This window comes from Bombyx mori, chromosome 20 (genome assembly GCF_030269925.1).
Source record: "Bombyx mori chromosome 20, ASM3026992v2".
NCBI classification, from domain to species: Eukaryota; Metazoa; Arthropoda; class Insecta; order Lepidoptera; family Bombycidae; genus Bombyx; species Bombyx mori.
The window spans coordinates 1,781,724-1,805,442 of record NC_085126.1 but is presented as its reverse complement, the minus strand read 5'-3'; the positions used below and the strand labels follow the sequence as shown (position 1 = coordinate 1,805,442).

General features: G+C 37.7%; 1 protein-coding gene across 2 annotated transcripts in view; it reads left to right on the top strand.

Moving 5' to 3' along the window:
* Window positions 1-23,719, top strand: part of NGR-A5 (neuropeptide receptor A5) — a 127,023-nt gene that overhangs the window by 88,573 nt on the left and 14,731 nt on the right. For both annotated transcript variants that reach the window (XM_038017837.2, NM_001134268.1), the window contains 5 exon segments: window positions 6,687-6,834; window positions 7,589-7,730; window positions 9,789-9,913; window positions 15,620-15,776; window positions 16,903-17,015. In XM_038017837.2, the coding sequence (XP_037873765.1) occupies window positions 6,687-6,834; window positions 7,589-7,730; window positions 9,789-9,913; window positions 15,620-15,776; window positions 16,903-17,015 (685 nt within the window).

The following is a 23,719-nucleotide window of genomic DNA, read 5'->3' as shown; positions in this document are numbered from 1 at the left end:
TTTCACCCTAAGACATATTTACTCTACCGTATCATTTAAACGTTGAAACCTACCTACCCTCTCATTATACACGAGTAGGTATCGAGAAAACACAAACAGAATAAAAACAATATTTATTTTGAGACGTGATTCGAAGAATTCTTTTCTTTATAATCTTTAGTCATTGAAATATTGTCGTCTAGAGGGGCATCAATTTAAAAAGTTTCGGGCTTATAAAATGTCAATGACTTAGGACTAATTTATTTTGGGAGTCCGCACGGGTAGGTACCACCACCCCGCCTATTTCCGCCGTGAAGCAGTAATGCGTTTCGGTTCGAAGGGTGGGGCAACCGTTGTAACTATACTGTACATTTACGTTGTAGATGTCTATGGGCTCCAGTAACCACTTAACACCAGTTGGGCTGTGAGCTCGTCCACCCATCTAAGCAATAAAAAAAAGTCTCGTCCACTCCAGAAAAATTAATAATCACACACATTCACATCTGGTCATCTGGACTCAAACTAGGATTCCTTGTACTATGTGGGAACCAGAGATTTACACAATACATACTCATAAACGTTTTAATAACTGTATTAACATTGGCACGGGTGAAAGGCGATTGCATGCAGCAGAGATGCGAATGTTGTGTCTTTGATGTGGTAATCGAACCGCAAATTAGGCTCATGGCTCAAAACACTCAGGAGAGCTAACTACTGTACCACCGAAACACACAAGTAAAAGAATTATATACTTAGTCTGGCCATAAAATACTGTTACAATTAAAAATAAACAAAATATTACATTTGAATTGGAATCTGTCATTTTTATATGATTGCTCATTGAGTTTTCTCATTTCGGCGCCAATACATTGTACAATATTTTGCGATATTAAAATGGAGTGGGGTGATAAAGAGAACCGAATCGCTGTGATTGCATTACACAAAGTAGGTATGGAGCCTAATGCAATTTTGAAAACTCTCGATACGCTTGGTATTAGTAAAATGTTTGTGTACCGGGCTATTAATAGGTGCAATGAGACCTCCTCTGTTTGTGACAGAAAAAGATCTGGCCGTCTACGTAGTGTTTGTACGAAAAAGGTGGTCAAAGCAGTAAGGGAAAGAATTCGAAGAAATCCTGTCCGAAAGCAAAAGATTTTATCTCGGGAGATGAAGATAGCACCTAGAACCATGTCGCGTATTTTAAAAGATGACTTAGAGCTTGCAGCCTATAAGAAACGTACTGATCATTTCTTAACTGATAATTTAAAAGAGAATAGGGTGGTAAAATCGAAACAACTACGGAAGCGGTACGCAAAGGGAGGTCATAGAAAAATTTTGTTTACGGATGAGAAAAATGTTACAATTGAGCAACATTTTAACAAACAAAATGGTCGTATTATATAATATTTAAAAAGATCTAAGGAAGCTTCCCAATTAGTCGACAGAGTGCAACGTGGGCACTATCCGACTTCAGTGATGGTTTGGTGGGGTATTAGCTATGAAGGAGTGACTGAGCCATACTTTTGTGAAAAAGGTATCAAAACATCGGCACAAGTGTATCTAGATACCATTCTTGAAAAGGTAGTGAAACCCCTTAACAACACCATGTTCAATAATCAAGAATGGTCCTTCCAGCAAGACTCGGCACCAGGTCATAAAGCTCGGTCTACGCAGTCTTGGTTGGAAACGAACATTTCGGACTTCATCAGAGCTGAAGACTGGCCGTCGTCCAGTCCCAATCTTAATCCGCTGGATTATGATTTATGGTCAGTTTTAGAGAGTACAGCTTGCTCTAAACGCCATGATAATTTGGAGTCCCTAAAACAATCCGTACGATTGGCAGTGAAAAATTTTCCCATGGAAAGAGTGCGTGCTTCTATTGATAACTGGCCTCAACGTTTAAAGGACTGTGTTGCAGCCAATGGAGACCACTTCGAATAAGCTTTTTATACTTTAAATTGTTTTATATTTATGTATTAAACTAGCGACCCGCCCTCGCTTCGCTTCGGAAACATTAAAACACACATGAAACCAAAAAAAATAAAATAAAAAAAAGTAGCCTATGTTCATCAGGGACAATGTCGGCTTCTAATGGAAAAATAATTTTTCAAATCGGTCCAGTAGTTTCGGAGCCTATTCGAAACAAACAAACAAACAAATCTTTCCTCTTTATAATATTAGTATAGATATAGACTAACACACTGTAAAAGTAATAATTGTTATTTGCCATAGATTTTTTTTTGTATTCCTTTGTAACAGTATCTGTGGCCAGACTAAGTATATTGGCGCAACCCTGTTATTTAGTTAACTAAGGTGATTAGAGATAGCTGTTCCCTCAATCTTAAAATTATTAAATAATTGTTATAAGTCTACCGCAAGTCAACTATTGATTATGACGGTATTCAGGAAAATTAATGAACAAACTATGCCACCACTGTTTTACTAAAATATTAGTTACTTTTGTCGCACAAAGCTTTCAGGCTCGAACAGTCGAACGGAGCGGAGCTCACGGTAGTTATCGCTGTACGCTTGAAATTTAATAAATAGAATTAATTGGAAATGTGTGTCTTAATTACTGTCATTATGGAAGGCAATGATAATCGTGAAAAGAGAATGGCGTAATCATTTTTAAAAACCATAGAACTATCCTCACGGTCATATATAATCAAATAAATGACCAGAAATTTTTGACATCTGCTCTCCGCGCAATTAAATTGTGTCACGTAGAGGTTAATTTCAAGACACTGGGTCTTAAAAATTATAAAGGCACGTCCCAAGGTATTCACATTAAACCAGTAAAAGCTAATGTAGAATTATAAACTCTAAAAGGGTTTTCTGTTTTTCTCAGCTTCTTATTAAGTATTTAGATAATGTAACGTTGAACAGGTAACTTAGATAGGGTACGTTAGGCATCAATAGAGAGCCGTCAAATAGATCCAATGAAAAGACAACAATAGACCCATCAAATAGACCCAATGAAAAGACAACAATATGTTCAAGAGGTTATTGTGATATCAAATTATTCAGAAAACACTCTTGGTTTATAATAACTTATAGCCTTTTCTATCTTATCTAAGTTATAATGAAAATAATATGTTTTGCACTCGTCAGGCGTAATGACACTAATATACTCGACGCACTGCATGAAAGATTTGCTTTTCTCATACAAAGTGCACGTATTAAGTTTCTTATTACTTGACAAATTAGTTTTCTCTCAAGTTATCTGAGCCACATCCTTGTTTTTTTTTATTGCTTAGATGGGTGGACGAGCTCACAGCACATCTACAACGTAAATGCGCCACCCACCTTGACATATAAGTTTTAAGGTCTCAAGTATAGTTACAACGGCTGCCCCACCCTTCAAACCGAAACGCATTACTGCTTCACGGCAGAAATGGGCAGGGTGGTGGCAGGTACCGGGTAGATACCCGCGCGGACTCTGAAGAGGTCCTACCACCAGTAATTACGCAAATTATAATTTTGCGGGTTTCATTTTTATTACACGATGTTATTCCTTCACCGTGGAAGTCAATCGTGAATATTTGTTGAGTACGTATTTCATTAGAAAAATTGGTACCTGCCTGGGATTCGAACACCGGTGCATCACTCAACACGAATGCACCGGACGATCCGGTTTATCCTTTAGGCCACGACGACTTCATAAAATATTCCTCACTGTTGAATCCTGGCTATGCAAATTTATTGTGGTGGGAGTAAATATTGGTTAGAGACCTGGTAATATTATAATACGTAATATCTGGTAATGGTAATAGGATATGTGGCCATATTTTTAATATATACGAGGGCGGCACTGAAAATTTCGGGAATTAACGAAGTGACACAACATTACTATTTAAAAATGTATTTATTGCTTTTCGAAGTATTCTCCGCGAAATTTGACACATTTTTCCATACGATGGAACCAATCATTGAAGCAACCATTCCATTCGGAAGTTGGGGTCTCCAAAATGGCCGTTTTGTAGGCGTCCACAGCTTCTTCAGGTGATGAAAATCTCTGTCCACGCAATTTATTCTTTATTTTAGGGAACGTATAGAAATTATTAGGGCTTAGGTCGGGGCTGTACGGCGGACGATCTAATAATTCTATGTTTTCTTGCTCTAAAAACTCTTTTGTTCTGTGCGCGGTGTGAGAACTCGCATTGTCGTGATGGAGGATGATGCGGCGGTTGCAGTTCTCTTTACGGAGTTCAGAAACGACCTGTGGCAAACAAATGCTAGCATACCATTCTGCATTAACCGTTCTTTGTCCCTCAAAAGGAATAGTCGTAACATGGCCGGTTTTGGAGACAAACGTGGCCACCATTTTTTTTGCAACACTCCGTGAACGAACAATTTTTGTTGGCTTTAACTCATTTTCGAACACCCAAACTCGTGACTGGTTTTTTGTTTCGGGTTCGTACGCATATATCCAGGATTCGTCACCTGATACAATGTTGTATACAGCATTTGAGGATCCTGCGTAGAATCTTTCGAGAGTTCTGACGCACCAAGTAACGCGAGCCGCTTTTTGCTCTTCACAGAGCGAATATGGTATCCATCGGGAAAACAACTTTTTTACACCTAATTGTTCATGCAAGATTATTTGTATTTGACTCATGCCAATGTCTAAAGTTGCCTGAATTTCGCGGTATGTCACATGTCGAACTTCCTCAATCAGCTCATGCACAGCATCAACGTTTTCTTGGGTGACTGCAGTTTTTGGACGACCTTGACGGGGATCATCACTGAGTTTGACACGTCCACGTTGAAACTCAGCAAACCAGCGATAAATTGTGGTTTTGGATGGGGCTTCATCACCAAATGCAGAAATCATCCGGTCAACACACTGTTTTTGTGTTAAACCACTTCGAAAGTCATAATAAATCATCGCTCTTGAATTTTCTCGAGTCAATTCCATTTTCTCAACGACTAAACAAGTTTGACAAAACCTCGTGACAAGACCGAGAATCTTTTTTTAAATAAATAAATGGTATTCGATTTTTAAAACCAAGGAGTTTTCAATTAAAAAGATTTTAATATGACAGGAACAGTGGAAATATTCCATTCCCGATACTTTTAGTGCAGCCTAGTAACAGACGTCCCACATTTAACGTGTCCAAGCTAGTTTAATGTTATGTATTCCTGTAACTAGTCAAGCACATATCCGGACTTCGAATACCTAATATCTGCCACAGAGGTAATCGAATCTGAATTTAACGGTACAGTTATCAGCTACTGAACAAATGAGATACTCAATTGTATTATATAACTAGCAAGCCGCCCTCGCTTCACTTCGGAAACATTAAATTTTATTATTGATAGCTGAGTCCCGCGACGCTACCCGCGGTTATTGTCGTACCGCGGGTAACACCGCAGAGCAAAGCTAGTATAAAAAAAGTAGCCTAAGTTACTCGTTATATCTTCAGCTACCTATCACTGAATGTCTCGTCAAAATCGGCCCAGCCGTTCCAGAGATTGGTCGGAACAAACAGACAGACAGACAAAAATTGTAAAAAATATTACTTTAATGTATGTACCGTATATATGTATATTCACATGCATGTAGTAAAAAGTGGTTAATTCAATATTAAAAACTGACAATCCAGTTTTATTTATATGTATAGATGATTGTACAATTTAAGCCAGTACAGAACAAAGAAAGAAAAATAAAATAGAAATTAAATAATTATTCTTTTAAGCGACTAACAGACTCGTCCAATCCTTTTCACGGTCATTAGGGATGAATAAATGAATATTCTAGTAAAATAAAACAGCGAAAAGAGTATCAATTTTCCACTAGAAATACGAAGGGTCGCGTCGTGAATGCCCTCTCATAATCGAGTACCGTGTTTTCGTCTCGCCAATTAATTTTTACGGGTTTTCACAGTCAATTCCGTCTGAATTTTTCTTTCAGTTAAAATGTCAGTAAAAATTCAGTAAAATTATCACTGGCAGTAGGACCCTTTGTGAGTCCGCACGGGTTGGTACCACCGCCCCGCCTATTTCTGCCGTGAAGCAGTAATGCGTTTCGGTTTGAAGGGTGGGGCAGCCGTTGTAACTATACTGAGACCTTAGAACTTATCTCAAGGTGGGTGGCGCATTTACGTTGTGGATGTCTATGGGCTTCAGTAACCACTTAACACCAGGTGGGCTGTGAGCTCGTCCACCCATATAAGCAATAAAAAAAATAAAAAAAATGTAGGTTTGTTTTACTGTTTAGTCCCAAGTCTTCCGGATTTTAATTGGTTACCGAAATCTATTGAGCTAACCTAATCACAACCTCTCCTATTGCTTAAGACTGAGAGCTTTTTTCAAAACTAACTTCAATTCAACTCAAATCCAAATCCATACTATTCTGGTATTGAATTTATTATATTATTTATTAGAATTTGTTATCTTAACTATTGATTTGATGTGTATGTAAGTATATTATTATTGGAATATAAATCATTTTTCTTTAATAATGCATTATTAATAGTGCACGGCAACATATATGCTGTATCTTTATCTTTTCCTGAATTTCTGTTAATTAAGCGGTTGTCTGGAAGAAATGGCTTTTAGCGATAAGACCGCCTATTGTACAAATGTATCTGCTTATTGACTGTTTTCTAATGTCAATTGTGTTTTGATGTGCAATAAATTGTGTTCTCTCCCTTTCTCTATTTTTAATTCAGACACATCATATTAATCTTCCGTTTCTATTTCAGTCAGTGTCAGTGACGGTGTCAGTTCTGACGCTGACGTTCATCTCTGTGGACCGCTGGTACGCTATCTGCTTCCCGCTGAAGTTCAAGTCAACCACGGGCCGCGCCAAGACCGCTATACTGATTATATGGCTTCTATCTCTACTATTCAGTAAGTAATATTTTATCATTCATAAGTGGGAAATATATTGTAAATGTCTCTCTAAAACGAAAAGATCTTCGAACAAATGCCGCTGCTAGATTCTTGAGCATTTCTATATTGAAGCAAGTATTTTAAATATTGCTGCCTACTTCTGCAGCCAACAAGAGACCTTATCACCAATAATTAAAATGGAATTAAAATTTATATAATTTAATTATACGACCTTGTTCTTTCATCGCGGAATTCACTTCTGTTACTATAAATATTGATACAAAAGCTATTGTCGGTATGTTTTTTTTAAAACTGCGTACACGAGAAAACGGGCTCACGGGCCATGGTGCTTAATCGCAAACGCTCATAGACATTATTACGTGAATGCCACCACTCACCTTGAGTCTTAAGACATGAGGTCTAAGCCTCAAATGTATAGTATAACGGCTTTTTATTTTATTGCTTATTGCTTAGATGGGTGGACTAACTCACAGTACACCTGATGTTAAGTGGTTACTGGAGCCCATGGACATCTACAACGTAAATGCGCCACCCACCTTGAGGTATAAGTTCTAAGATTTTAATTATAGTTACAACAGCTGTCCCACCCTTCAAACCGAAACGCATTACTGCTTCACGGTAGAAATAGGCAGGGTGATGGTACCTACCCGACCGGACTCACAAGAGGCCCTACCACCAGTAATTACGCAAATTATAATTTTGTGCGTTTGATTTTTATTACACGACGTTATTGCTGCAAATCCCAAAACAGATATACCGGAATTCGTGGTGCTTCAAGTGCAAACGAAGATGCAGCTGCGCTTCAACGTGCAATACTTCATGCAGTGCGCTTCCACTTGGTCTGATGAAAGCGATCTGACTTGGCACATCATAAAGGCACTGTTTCTGTATACGTAAGTACTCGTGCAGACGCATAAGATATATACAGGTAGCCTTCTATAATACGGTATTTCAGAACCGGCATATATATAATCCTACCTATGCTGATAGCCTTGAGAGGCTATTTCAGCTTCGCCCTAACGTGTGTAGGTGAGCTCACGGGGCTCAAACCGGAATGTTGCTAACACTGACCCTAGCAAGAGCAGTGCTTCGCAGAATCAACCGCTGGATCAGAAACGCGATCCACTGAGAAGATCCGGCGAACTCAGTGGGCTGTGTTTTTTTTATTTTTATTGCTTAGATGGGTGGACGAGCTCACAGCCCACCTGGTGTTAAGTGGTTACTGGAGCCCATAGACATCTACAACGTAGACGCGCCACCCACCTTGAGATACAAGTTCTAAAGTCTCAGTATAGTTACAACGGCTGCCCCACCCTTCAAACCGAAACGCATTACTGCTTCACAGCAGAAATAGCCTATTACCTATGCCTATGCCTATTACCTACCCGTGCGGATCCACGAGTTCTATGTCTCATTTTCTACAGAACAACAGCTGCCCCCACGGAATAGATAAATAAGGTTGGAATGGTAATGTAGGCGGGGCAAGCGTGCCACAGTTATGATAGAACAAACATAACTCGACCGATTCTTTCATTCACCGCGTTTAGTGCGCTTTGGACTACTTGGCGAACAGATCTCCGCTTTATAGTGCCGTGTTGTGCAATTATAACTTGTAAAACAAAAAATCAGACCTCAAGTATAGAGCGAGGAGGTATATCTTTCGATCGGTAAGTCGTAATTACCATTTAATTACAATATTATTTGTCTAAAACATAAAAATATACTGAGCATTATGAAATTCCAAACATTAACAATATTATTGCAGCAAGTTATAAATAGCATACATTGCGCGATGTGTACTCGCCCAATGAACGCAATGACCAAGTCAGCTTCCAATGTACTACATGCATTGCGTTCTCTACACTTCAATCTTTGAAATTTCGGCCTTTGCCCTGATTGGCCGTGCAGTTTGTCGATAGTGAGGTGACCATGTGGTGAAATAAAATCATCGACAGGATTCTCGACTATATTTACATTTGACATGGATAATTTTTGCATTATTTTATATTTAATTAATGATACCTAGTATATTCTTAGTGAGACGTATTTTGAGTAAAATAAATATGTATTATTATTATTGAATTATTATCATTGAATTAAAGTGAAGGTATAATATAAAGGGACATGTAGACCTCTAATTTACGGGTATTTACTATATTGTCTAAGACGTATTAAAATCTAAGTAAAATGCTATTTGACTTATGCAGTAAATTAAAAATTTTAGGTTTCCTAAAGAACCTAACGCCAGGGAACAATGGTTTGACGTGACAGGAAGGAGGAAACTGGAGACAAAGACGAGTACTATTTGCTCTAAACATTTTACTGAAAATGATTTTATCATAAAAAAAAATCAGAATACACTTAGTTTTGAAAAATTCATTCGCAATTAATAGCAAGCGCCAACTGCTTAACAAATACGTTTTATTCCAGCGACAGTGACTATTTGTAATTAATAAAAGTAAAATAGTTTTTTTTTTCAATATTTATTTCATGTTTCATTTTCTCCATTCATTCATCAGATAATTTATCGATAAAGAATATCGATTTTATCAAGCACTAGCGTGTATGAACATTTTTATTGCCTTTTTGCGTGTGTGAGTGTGTATGCCTACGGGTGTTTTGTGCTAGTTTGCGAACGAATATCTGTCCTGAGATTTATGTGTGGGTGTTTTTGTTGTGTGCGAAATACTTGTAATCACATTGTGTGTATGTGTAGAAATTAAAATAGTGGGGATGAAGCGGCGACACTGGTTCTAATACAAAATTAGAGCAAAGGCCTTTCCAACCTTATTTATCTATTCCGTGGCTGCCCCACTCTTCAAACCGAAACGCGTTACTATCCACCAACCTAAGGACTTAAAATCTTCTCTAAGTCGGTCTCACAGCCCAACGAATACAATCATTAGGCATTGTCTTGATGATTTATTGATTTAAAATTCCAATTTGTTTAGATTCCCGCTATTGCTGATGACGATCGCGTACTGTCAAATCGTACGAGTCCTTTGGAGATCAGACAACATTCCTGGCCACACTGAATCCCACAAGCTGTGCAGCACGCAAACAGGGCAGAGCAATTGTGAGTATAATAAAAATTTTAGGTAAAAAATGCTTTTCAAGGTCACAAAATTGAAATTTTGAAATCTAAGGGCTTCGAAGCATGGTGATACCAGACCGAGCTGATTGGTAATAGGGTAGTTTAAGATTAAGAAAAGACTAAAGTATGTATATGTATATGTATGTGTGTATGTATATGTGTATGTATTTGTAACTTAATATAAATTCCATTGCACCCACCAATATTTACTCTGAACTACCTTTGGTTGACTGGTAGAGAATGCCTTAGGCATTAAGTCAGCGAATGTAAATTTTACATGAAGTGTAATAAATAAATAAATAAAGTTTAGAGTAATTGTAATACATCTCTATCACTCTATCAAAGTAGGTATTTAAGGATTAGGGATTAGAAAGGATAAGAAAGCACTAAAGAATAGTACTGAGAGCCGATGTCAGAAAAATAGTGGGAGAATCTTGAAGCATCATCATTATTTTTTTGTAAAAGCAAACGAATACGGCCTATTTGGTGTGGAATAGTTTCCGTGGCTCATCAACATCGGCAACTCGAAGGTCAGAGATATCCAGCTCTGAGGATCCTCTTTAAACCTTGCTTGAAAAAGGACATGTCCTAACACTCAGGAAATATCATGGTGGGAAGTTCATTTCGAGCTGATGGATAATTAGATCAGAATACTAACCATACCCACTGGATCAACTCACTGGTTCCAGGAAAGTGGATAAATTGAAGCTATAAGCACTCTAGAATCGACTCAGATAAAATTTTGTAATATCGTATTATGATGAAACATCTATACTAACTAGAGGTCCCGCAGTAGTATCTTGTCAAAGCATTATCATTAAAATCCAAAATCTAGGCTAACCATTGTATTACATGTATAGGTAAGAGATTATCTCTCATAAGCTTGATTTAGTCACCGAAGCTCGCACGAAAGCTCCTATAATTACTCGGAACCCGATTAGCAAATTCACTCAAAGCTATTAATACCGCAAATTGTCTTTTCTCAGACAAATTTATTTTTATGTTAGTTGCTTAATGACGAAATATGTATGTGTGACGTGTAAGTTTGTGACAGAGATTGAATAGAAGTCAGTTTTTATAATACTAGAGGTCCCGCAGTTGTCGAAATTCGACTATAATTAATTGGAATTGTAAGTTTGTACACTATTATGATTGTATTTTATACTTCTATAATCACAAATTTCGCCAAGACTACACTATAAAAAATATTAACAAAGACAAACAATATTTAATCTATTTTCAATTTGACAACCGACGTCAAGAACAAAAGTTTGACAATAAATAGTATGCATGCGTGTGTGCGTCAAATACATGGTATGTAGTGTGTGTAATGTTTTTTTATTGATTTAATGAATCTTTTATGCATTATTTTAAAAAAATATTAGCATTGTGCACTTCTTCTCTATATTCTCTATAAGTGTGAAAAATTTCATACTCCTCCGTTTGCGCAATTTTCGTAAAATGGGATACAAAGTTTTTGCTTCACGTATTAATATATAGATATCGGACCAGTTATAAATTAGAAGAACATTTAGACGCTATTTCTCCTTAACCAATCTGCAGTACTCTCAACAAATTAATTACTCCGGCTAATTCCTTAACCCTCCTTAAACACCCTAATAATAATCTTGGATATTATTTATTCCCCTGCAAGTATATTCTACGTCTTGCAAATTTGCACTGTAGAGCTATTGTGCGCTCCGTTAAGAAATTGTGTAAATGAGATACTTGGATATAATTAAGCATTACGTTACTATTAAATCTTGAGACATACAACCTATTGCAAATCTATCGAGGCTTTTAAGTTCGGTGTAGATTTCATTCATTTATTATTATCGTATTATATTTATTTTGAATAAGACATTTTTTTAGCTAGTAAACATGCGATAAATCACTAATGTCATTATTAATTGTTAACAATTCGCGCATAATCGTTCGGACTCAGTTTAGGATCCCTTTGGGTATACACATATAATATATGTTTAAATATATAAATAATAAACACCCAGACAAAGAGCAAACAAATCTGTTCATAACACGATATTTGCCTGATGTATGAATCTAATTCACGACCCTCGGCGAAACCGTCAGAGGCGTTAACAACTTCACCACCGAGTTTTTTTTTCCACTACCTATGCTGATAGCCTTGAGAGGCATATCAGCGTTACCCTAGTGTGTAGGTGAGCTCTCGGAGCTCAACCCGGATTGTTGCTAACCCTGGCCCTAGCAAGAGCAGTGCTTCACAGAATCTACAATTGGATCGGAAACGCGACCCACTGAGAAGATCCGGCGAGAAACTCAGTGGGCTGTGTCTATAGATTAATTTACTCGCCGAACCCGAAGAACGGGGAGCGGGTCAGTTATATTACCAACCTTATAGTTCGGTACCTGTTTAACCAAAAGTCAGACTTTGGAATATTCTGCTCATCAACGTCAACATACAGAGATATAAACAAAAAAGAAGTCAAACAGTAAAACTGTTGTTGCCACATCGCGTTTCCGAGTTCCACCCACGTTCGTATGTACTTGTCAAATAAACAAACAACACGCCCGCTAAATTTAATGCGAACAGATCAATCGAATAAAATATCAAAAGAATACATATCAGAATACATCACTTACTGAAAAACCAATATAGTTCACAAGCGCATAGTTGGAGCACGAATTTATTGTCTGCTTTTCCCACAACCATATTGTTAAACTAAATAAGCAGTATCTCGCGATATTGGAAAATAATGGATACAGAAATTGAAATTGAAAGGATCGTGCGATATATTGGATGGTTTTTGATGAGACCGCTTCCATGTCGTACATGGATGTTGAATGAAGACGCAAATAACATAACGTATCTGTGGTGATATTTAGTGGTTAATGTGTAGGGCGGCGCCATCAAGGTGAGCTCTCGGCTTGTCGACCAAGGGAACCGGTAGTCGTGTCACCAGCGGCCGCCGGTCCGGCGTCTGGGGGACGGCGGGATGGATGTAATATGCTCTGCGTAAACCCTGTCCCGTCGTCTCAATAACTCCAACTAGAGTTGCCACGAATAGTTATTTGGCCGAATACTGAATACCGAATATTCAGCACAAAGTACATGTTAGTTCAGTGATTCTCAACCACTATTCCGCGGCACTTTTGTGTGCCGCGAAATTTCAAAAGTGTGCCGCCAAATTTTGCCAATATATAATTATGTTAATATTATTAAATTATATCAATTTTTTTTTTTATTATTATTAGCTTGTAGTTAATCCCTTTTTAAACGTTTAAATATTATTAAAGCATATATTAGTTTATTTCGTATATTTAATGGTTTTTTATAAACGTTTTATGCTGTGTTTTAGAAAGTAAATAGTTTAAATCTTTTTCTTTGTGTGCCGCCAAATTTTAAAATCGTTTAATGTGTGCCGCCAAATTTTAAAATCGTTAAATATGTGCCGCAACAAATAAAAGGTTGAGAATCAGTGCTAGTTAGTCGAGCGCGTAAAGAATAAACAATTTAGAAACCGTAGAATTAAATAAAATTTCGCAACCTCAAAAAACCGTTCTGCTTACAGTAAACACAGTGGGTAGTCTGGCGCTCCATTTACAACGGGATTTTTGAACGGAACTTGGCGCCAGATTCTACCGAATCTGTGGATACGACATGTCGGGACCTGTCTCCATCGTGCGTGGGCGGTGTCCGGCCATTTGACTGTTTTAATTGCGAGTAACGGCACGCTTTGTCAGATCAATATAAATAACAAATTAAATAAAATATCACGATTTTGTAGAAAAGTTTGTTCGTTAGTTCTTTTTCAAATGTTTGTTCATTAAAGAATGACACTAATTAATAAAAAATCTGCCATATGGGAATATATATAGATTTGTTGTGAAAATAATATACAAAACTCATGATTAGAGTTTTTTGACGAAACATAATTTGTGACCTGCCCGTCATTTTTGGGTATTCGGTATTCGGCCGAATAATAGGTACTAGTAGCCATTCGTGGCATGTCTAGCTCCAACTGGGCTCCGGCCCGGTCGGGGTAGGGCGCCGGCTGTGAGCGGCAGGAGTTTTTAGTGAGGATCAACTCCCACATACCCCAACCGCCGTGCGGGTAGGGATCCGGCGATTGTGACCTGTGAAAAAAAAATCGCATCCCTTGAGATTTGACGTCAAAGCTAGGTACATTGTAGATTGGCATACGCTTCAAGCCGATATAGGCGTAGCTTCTTCGCGGCAAAAAGAGGTTTTTTTTTATTATTAACATTACAGAATCGCTTCTATTCTGCCACATTTTATTATTTATTATTTTCCTTTTGTGGACTATCCCGTATTATAGTAACATGTAGAAATACTAGCGACCCGCCCTCGATTCGCTTCGGGTACCGTAATTTATTATTGATCTTTTTTTATTTTTTATTTATTGCTTAGATGGGTGGACGAGCTCACAGCCCACCTGGTGTTAAGTGGTTACTGAAGCCCATAGACATCCACAACGTAAAATGCACCACCCACCTTGAGATATAAGTTCTAAGGTCTCAAGTATAGTTACAGCGACTGCCCCACCTTTCAAACTGAAACGCATTACTGCTTCACGACAGAAATAGGCAGGGTGGTGGTACCCACCCGCGCGGACTCTCAAGAGGTCCTGCCACCAGTAAAAATCTTTTACGCACACATTAGAATTGGACGATAATATTATTTACCAGTAAAAAGTGTATTCCAGTTCATTGAATATATTTTTTATGTTTGTTTATGTAAGGTTGTTGATATGTGCTATTTGTTATTTGGCATTTTTTTACTGCAACCGCTTTAAAAAATCTTCTTTTTCGCGGTTGCGTGAATGAGCTTACGGCCTATTTAGGGTTAAGAGGTGATCAGGGCTCATTGACGTCATAACGTGAATGTCGCCAACAAACAAAGTAGAATCCCCAATATTACTGCTTATAGTCTGACCCACCATTGGAACCGAACAACTCGTTACAGGACTATAGTACTTATCCGTGCCGGCTTAAAATGCGCTCTAACACCAAAGCCGCAAAGACTAATTTTCCATATTTGCCTATTACTAATGTCAATAAAATCACTAACCTTCTTGACAAGGCGAAAACGCTAGTACATTACGGTACATTTACGACGATATAAAATCAAACTTTTCTCACACGATGCCAAGTTTTGCTCGCTTTTGTGGAAACGCTGACATTGCGATTGATGCAATGTACAGAGAAATGAGGGCCACAAGACCAGCGACATCATCGTGTAATGCATTCTTGAGATTTTTGACGTGACAACGTCTTATAATTCGATGGAGCCGGCTGCACGCACGAAAAAACATGACTCATGCGGCGTTACCTCGCTCTGAGCCGTTCCATTTAAGGCTTGAAGTGCAAGCGAGAGCGCAACGAACGACAAAGAGGCACAATCAGCCTCCGCGTTCGGCAGCGTTCGACATCTGTCTCTCTCCTACTTGAGTGAGCGATGCATCCGCGTGGACAACTGCTATACAATAATACATTTACATGTTTTCGTCAAGTATGAATTTCAGTGAAAATTGAATGTGGTGTCAATTGTTTATAGCAACGATAATTGCGGCGATTCGAAGAATCAATTCAATAGTGATTTCCATTTACCTCCTTCTCTATACCTCTATATTGATCACATAGATTCTTTATAGGACTACTCCAGATAAAGCTTGAATCTTTCTACAGGGCTGGCGGCATCTCGACGCACAACGCCATCGATCCACACGAACGCCTCCACCGAGGGTCAGCTTCGGTCACGGCGGAAGGCCGCCAAGATGCTGGTGGCTGTGGTAGCGATGTTCGCTGTTTGTTACTTCCCGGTACACCTCCTCTCTGTATTAAGGTACAATTTTTGTTCTACTATCAGACGCTTTGTTTACCAAATCGTGAAAACCAGTCGAAGTCTTACTAGCGATTGACAGATTCGTCGTGGAGAAGCTTGGACGAGGCTTGGACATTAGCCGGCGATTGATAATGATGAATCATGTACCTGAGGTCAAGTTCAATTGAATACTTAAGCTTTATACTGGTGGTAGGACCTCTTGAGAGTCCGCGCGGGTAGGTACCACCACTCCGCCTATTTCTGCCGTGAAGCAGTAATGCGTTTCGGTTTGAAGGGTGGGGCAGCCGTTGTAACTATACTTGAGACCTTAGAACTTATATCTCAAGCTGGGTGGCGCTTATGTCGTAGATATCTATGGGCTCCAGTAACCACTTAGGTAATACTAGGTCGGCTGTGAGCTCGTCCACTCATCCAAGCAATAAAAAAAAAGCTTTATATGGCAAACTTTGTACTGGTTGGATGTTATGTTGTGACATCACAACTCTTCCTATTTCTGCCGTGAAACCGGTATATCTTTCGTCTTGAAGGTCGTAACAGCCCTTTTAGTTGACAATGAAGATTTAAACTTCATGTTTCAAGGCGAGTGGCGGTATTCACATTGTGATGTTTGTATGTGGTCTACGGTAACCATATAACATCAGATCGACAGTGAGCTGGTTCTGGGTAATAATCTGAATGCTTTATGGTCACTTTATGTATGTAGTACATAATTCCGTAGCAAACTTGTCCTCCTTATGTTCGTCTTCTGATATCCTTCTGCAATCATTAGCGCCGATAAAATAAGCACCGGGTCCAATTTATTTTTAATAATAGGTGATAAGTCCCAGAGGAATCGATCGTCAAAGGCAAATTGTTTGCTTATTCGAAGAAATACTAATGCTAAGGATGTGTAATGAACTCACGTGCCTCGGTACGTCTTCCTATCAAATCCCCCTATTGTATTCTGATTTGAAGGTTACCGTAGCTTCTATTTCAACGTGAATTGAATCTTCGACCTTGTTCCAAGGTATGCAGCGTTCATTTTAGCGTGCGATAGTTGAATTTCAGGGATTTGCCATGACTTTTTATTGCTCGAAATAACTTGGGTCTTTTTACCTTTGCTTTAACGTCTACGTGATTGTCCCAGGGTCGCTTTTGACGTGCAACAAACAGACGTGATGACCTGCATCGCTCTGATATCACACGTGATGTGTTACGCGAACTCCGCCGTCAACCCGCTGATTTACAACTTCATGAGCGGTAAGTCGAAAGTACAATTTTGAAATTGCCCCCAAATAAATTTAAGTAGATGCTTTTCAAGCTTGTTTCATTTTGCTTCCTCGTATTATCATTGGATTACATTAAATTGTGCAATCGTTCAATGTTTTTTATGCATGCTTATTTTTTTTAATTTATTTATTTAGGGTCACTTTTTAACATCTAGGGTCATTAACGACCACAGTTTACAGTATCATTTTAAGTTACATTGACTTCAACATCATACTAAATCATACAAACCAATGATCTTTAAAAAACTAAGGGTCTGCTTATACCCATCTTGAGTCGGACAGTCTGTTAAATTATCAGGGAGTTTACAAAATTGTCTTTCTATGTCATATGCTTTACATTCAACTAATAAGTGTACCACAGTTTGATCCAAACCACATTTGTTTTTATCTGTTTTGGTAATAAGATGTATGTGAGTTAAATTTGTGTGTCCAATCCGCAATCTTGTAAGAACCACGTGGTCTTTGTTTTCACTCTTTTAGTACCATATCGAGCCGTTACCGGTTCGTAAATTGTTATTAAGCTAATTTCAAAAAAACGCAAGAAATTAATTAATCAAACGACTGATTACATTCATTTATGTTAACCTGATTGGAATATGTTTTGACTGCCATATAATGTACTTTCGAAAGGTCTCAGTTGCGATTTTATTTCAACTTTCTGATTATTAGTAAAACATTTTAGAACTATGAATACTTAAATGCACTCTTAATTTTAAATACTGTTAAAAAGCTATCATGTGGCATAGAGCCGCAATTTGGGCATCGCAAGGCATTGCTGACTTTCAGCTCCACACTAATCTGGGCATGGTACTTTTACTATAGTTTTGTTTTTTTGTAATGGTGAAGTTACTTGTGTTTTAATAAATTCGAATCGATTTAACTAAAAATTCATTACACGTCTTCGAAAGAGCAACTACCAGGGTCGAATGTACAGAGATCCTAAATGCAATTACTAAGAACGAGTGTGAAATTCACACTTCACAGAGAGAAACCTTCAGAAGCATTCTATCTCATTCACTCGCACGGTAAATCCTATACATATCCTCTAAATGTTTATCTATTTCATCTCTACCTACTACATTTTTTTTAGATAACAAAATAGTTAAAAAAGTTGTCACTTAAAAATCTACATTATCCATTGAAATTCGATGTCATGACAACTTTGAGTTGATTCTTTTGCTATAACTATTTCACTACCAGCGACTCCAAGCTTTACTCCTGTGTTATGGACGCTAGAGACACGCAAACAAACAAAAACAAGTCCACCCAGATCTCTAACATCAAACATCAACTTTAGCATCCTTCAATAGGTGCCTAATTTTCAAAGATGGGATCTAACACCGTGATATTTTTATCGTAAATATGAACCCCTAGAGACAAAATTAACACTTAAGATACTTTTACTCTCTTCCGAATACTTTTCGATTTATTGCTTCCTACTTTTGGAATAATTCACAGTTTTTGTGCTTTTAGTGGACATTTCAGAATTGCGCTACCATATCATTTTAATACGCTTTTATTAGCTTCAGACGTATGTATGTTTGTAACGGAATCTTTGAACATGATTTTGACCCCCTTCAAAACGTCGGACTAACTCGAAATTTAGTATACTTATTAAGGGACGATGACAATTCAATATTAAAAAATAATAATTGAAAAATTTTAAATTAAAGTAAAAAATGAAAAATAAATAATAGTTTAAAAAAAAACTAAGATAATACGCTTTTATAGAAAAACCAACTAAAAATAAATTCAAATTTATTAAAATTTATTATTTTAATAAATTTGAATTAAAAATAGTGTAAGAAAAAATGATTTTATTGTAAAAAAAGCGTGGGATGTATCATATGGTATAGGTAGTTATAAATATTTTATGAACAGATATGAGTAAAAAGGTTATTTTGCTAATATCCTGAAAAGCACCCCACGCTTTTTTACAATAAAGCGTATTTTGTTAGTTTTTTTAAACTATTATTTATTTAAAAAAAGTAATTAATAGCTGTGAGCAAATCGCGCACGGTCATCTGGCCCCAAATTAGGATTAGGTACCTAGTGTCATGGGTACCAGAGACTGACATACATACATACATACATATAAACATTTGAATATATACATATATAGATAATATACACCCAGACGAAGAGGAAACAAACCTGTTCATCACACGAACGTTTGCCTGATGTGGGTACCGAACCCACGACCCATCTGTAGGAACACTAATTACTGGACCACCGAGTTAGTCTTTAATTATTATTTTTTATTGCCTTTAAGTAAGTGGTTACCGTCACCCAAATTCAAACTTTACGTAAGCGTTCCTTAACTTACTGGTGGTAGGACCTCTTGAGAGTCCGCGCGGGTAGGTACCACCATCCTGCTTATTTCTGCCGTGAAGCAGTAATGCGTTTCGGTTTGAAAAGTGGGGCAGCCGCTGTAACTATACTTGAGACCTTAGAACTTATGTCTCAAAGTGGGTGGCGCATTTACGTTGTAGATGTCTATGGGCTCCAGTAACCACTTAACACCAGATGGACTGTGAGCTCGTCCACCCACCTAAGCAATAAAAAAATCAAAAAATAATAACTAAAGCTCTATAAAGAATGCTTGGTACGATAATTATTTGAGATGATTTCATCGCCTGCATCGCACACCAGGATTGGATTACGGCATTACTTTACACGTCATTACGGATCCTCCTGATCCATTAACGGTGCTTTTAGGTACCACAAGCACCGGTCACCGTCCTCCTCGAACCCGTCGCTTGCGACGAAGGGCTTGACGAGTGACTTAACCTATAGACACAGCCCACTGAGTTTCTTGCCGGCTAGTACTGCTCTTGCTAGGGCCAGTGTTAGCAGCATTCCCGGTTTGTGCTCCGTGAGCAAGGAGTCAAGGAGAGTACACGTCAAGGAGAAGCCGAAATAGTCTCTCAAGGCTATCAGCATTGGTAGGAGGAAAAGCATTACGACATTGAACTGCTGTTTCCAGAGTTCCAAAAACAATTTTGCAACTTAAGTCTCTAACGAAGTACTTAAGAACTAAGTCCTCCGCAATGTTAGCAAGCGAAATGACATTTTTTTTTTTTGCTTAGATGTGTGGACGAGCTCACAGCCCACCTGGTGTTAAGTGGTTACTGGAGCCCATAGACATCTACAACGTAAATGCACCACACACCTTGGGATACAGTTCTAAGGTCTCAGTATAGTCACAACGGCTGCCCCACCCTTCGAACTGAAACGCATTACTGCTTCATATCTGCTGACATATCCTTTTATAATTTTGATTTCTAAGTACATCAGCTTTAGCTGTGCTCCTCTCATTTTCACTGGTGACGCTAATCACTCAATAACAGGCTTATAGTATACTTTTAAGCTATGGATCTAAATATATAACAAAAACAAATGATTTGAAACAGAAAATGGAAAATATAAAATGAGATTCAACTGTGCTATGCCTTGATTGACATTATCACGTATGTACATGTTTAAATCAATTCTGAACTTCAAACGTAAGAAGAACTCGTTAGAAGCGGCAAAAGCGTATTAATAATTTTAATAATTTTAATTACTTATACACAACGTGTTACGACATCACACCTCATTCAAATTAAGTTATAATTAAAAATTGAGTTAATTAAATTGTGATTGCTCTTCTCGTAGACATTTTAAATTTATTTGATAATCTATATATATAAAAAAGAATTGCTGTTCGTTAGTCTCGCTAAAACTCGAGAACGGCTGGACCGATTTGGCTAATTTCGGTCTTGAATTTTTTGTGGAAGTCCAGAGAAGGTTTAAAATGTAGATAAATATGAAAATTCTCGGAATGAAATACAAAAATAACAATTTTGTTTTTCCTTTGATGTGTCGGACGGATTCCTTTTGTTTGTTTTAAGTTTATTTTATACAAAAGTTTAGGTCTTTTCTTTATCGATTGAGGCACTACGAAGTCTGCCGGGTCAGCTAGTATTAATATAAATATTGGGGATTTGAAAAATGGGATTTGGAGCGTAAGATCTTTGTGGCCCGCCGAATATATGGCGCATAATATACGCACAACTATGGCGTCACAGCGTATGAATAATTTTCAAGATTTTTTCGTAACAGCTTGATTTTTATTAGACGATGCTATTCCTTCAACGTTGGAGTTGCTTATAAATAACTCTTTAAGTACGTATTTAGTTATAAAAATTTAATTGTGGACGCGTCATATAGTTCATTGTTCAATACAAGCTGTAGGTTAAATTATATATTTCTTCATCCAACCACAAATTTAAAATGTTAGCTTAAATTATTTCAAAGATTTTTTTATTGTGTAGATGGGTGGACGAGTTCACGGCCCGACTGGTGTTAAGTGGTTACCTGAACCCATAGACATCTACAATGTAAATGCCACCACCTAACTTGATATATGAGTTCTAAGCTCTCAGTATAGTTACAACGGCTGCCCCGCCCTTCAAACCGAAACGCATTGTTGCTTCACGGCTGAAATAGGCGGGGCGGTGGTACCTACCCGTGCGGACTCACAAGAGGTTCTACCACGCAAGTAATAATTTTGCGAGTTTGATTCTTATTCATTTTCTAATTCAATACTCTATTATCTCTTTGGTTTCGCTGTCTTTAAATTGTAAAATCTCGAAATCATCTGTGAACTTGCAGCTTTATATAGTTGCGTTATGACGTCACTCGCTTACGTCATTAGGAAAGCTTCGTATAGTTCTGCTTAAAAGGAATTTCTAATAAATAAAAATGTTGTCCATAACCTTCACTAAATAAACAAAAGAACTATCTTCAACTACTGACATTCTAAACAAAGCCTTATTTATATTGCCTGTAGAGCTTAGATCATATTACGTGCCAATTAACTTTACGATTTACGTCATTGTAACGTGATACTGATGTTAATCGAGACATAATTGGCTTGTTTACGTTAAGGATTCTGTTTACGATAAACATGATGATTATCTCTCATGTAACAAACACACTCAAAAGTCAAAAGCCCAGTAATTTACTAAATTACTATATTTTGTTCTCTTCTACGGAGAAATTTGAATCTAAAAATAAATAAAATAAAACATATTTTTTTATAAAATTTACAATATAAAAAAAAAATGTTTAAATTAGTGTCTTATTTGTGATGTGCTTTATCCAACTTTTTATTTAATTTTTTATTTTTATTGCTTAGATGGGTGGATGAGCTCACAGCTCACCTGGTTTTGAGTGGTTACTGGAGCCCATAGACATCGACAACGTAAATACGTCACCCACCTTGAGATATAAGTTCTAAGGTCTCAGTATAGTTACAACGGCTACCCCACCCTTCAAACCGAAACGCATTACTGCTGATAGATCCTGCCCATTTCTACCGCCTCATTTCAGGATGCTGAAATCACTTAACAACAAGCAGGCCCGTGAAATCGTTCACTTACACAGGCATGATGTAAACTTTTTCCTGATTTCCACCCTTCAAACAATATTGGCTACTAAGACCAATAAATATAATACCCGACTAATACTACACTTATAAAATACTAAAAAGCTGATCTCCATTATCACAGAAAGAGTTCTATTTTTTTTTAAATCGAGCATCAGTATGCCCATTATCATTATCAGCATTATCATTATGAGCATTATCGACATCTTTATGTCAAAAATCGAGCCCCACCATGTACATTTCTGTGTGTTTCCACATAATATTATACAGAAGGAAATTCATGCTTGGGATATTTGTAGCTGAAATATCTTACTAAGATTTCGACTACATTGCCCAGAAGAGAGCATTGTGTTAGTTCATTGACTCCGTTAACCCCTTACCACTAACGTGAACCCATCAGACATATGTAAATCTGCATGTACTCTTACTAATCCGCATCTACCGTTGAACAACAGACGTATCTAAGCCGCTAATTTTCTCTGGATCCCGCTGTCTAATCTCGAGATCTCTCTCCGTTATTTAAATTATCCTTTTAAGGGATCAAGGATTCGTTCAGTACACACAAATCGGCTCAAGGTGACCTAAGTCGTTGTAATGTAGGCGAGTCTCCCCAATTTTCTTTGTGTACGTGCCACTTTTCTGGTGGTAGGACCACTTGTGAGTCCGCGCGGTTAGGTACCTGCACCCTGCCTATTTCTGCCGTGAAGCAGTAATGCGTTTCGGTTTGAAGGGTGGGGCAGCCGTTGTAACTATACTGAGACCTTAAAACTTGTATCTCAAGGTGGGTGGCGCGTCTACGTTGTAGATGTCTATGGGCTCCAGTAACCACATAACACCAGGTGGGCTGTGAGCTCGTCCACCCATCTAAGCAATAAAAAATAAATAAAAAAAAACTGTAACAACTTAAAGTCTAATGTCTGTGACTTTATGTGTGGACTCGCTCTCTTAATAAAAAACAAAGGATTTAAAACCAGTAATCTAGCAAACATGACTCCGTGAGACGTTCTTGAACTATAAACCAGCCCTTTATACGAACGTATAGTAGTTATATCTACTTAATTAAGCCACAAAGTGTTGTTTGTGCGGCTCTCGGTTTGACGGAGCCTTAATAAAGACTCCACAGTGTAAACTTCGACGGGAATTTACGGACGAAACCGAAGGATAAACAGTTAGTGTTTTAAACTAACTGGCACTCGTTTTATTAATTGTTCTTTCGATTAATTGAGTTTGACGCTAATGTTTGT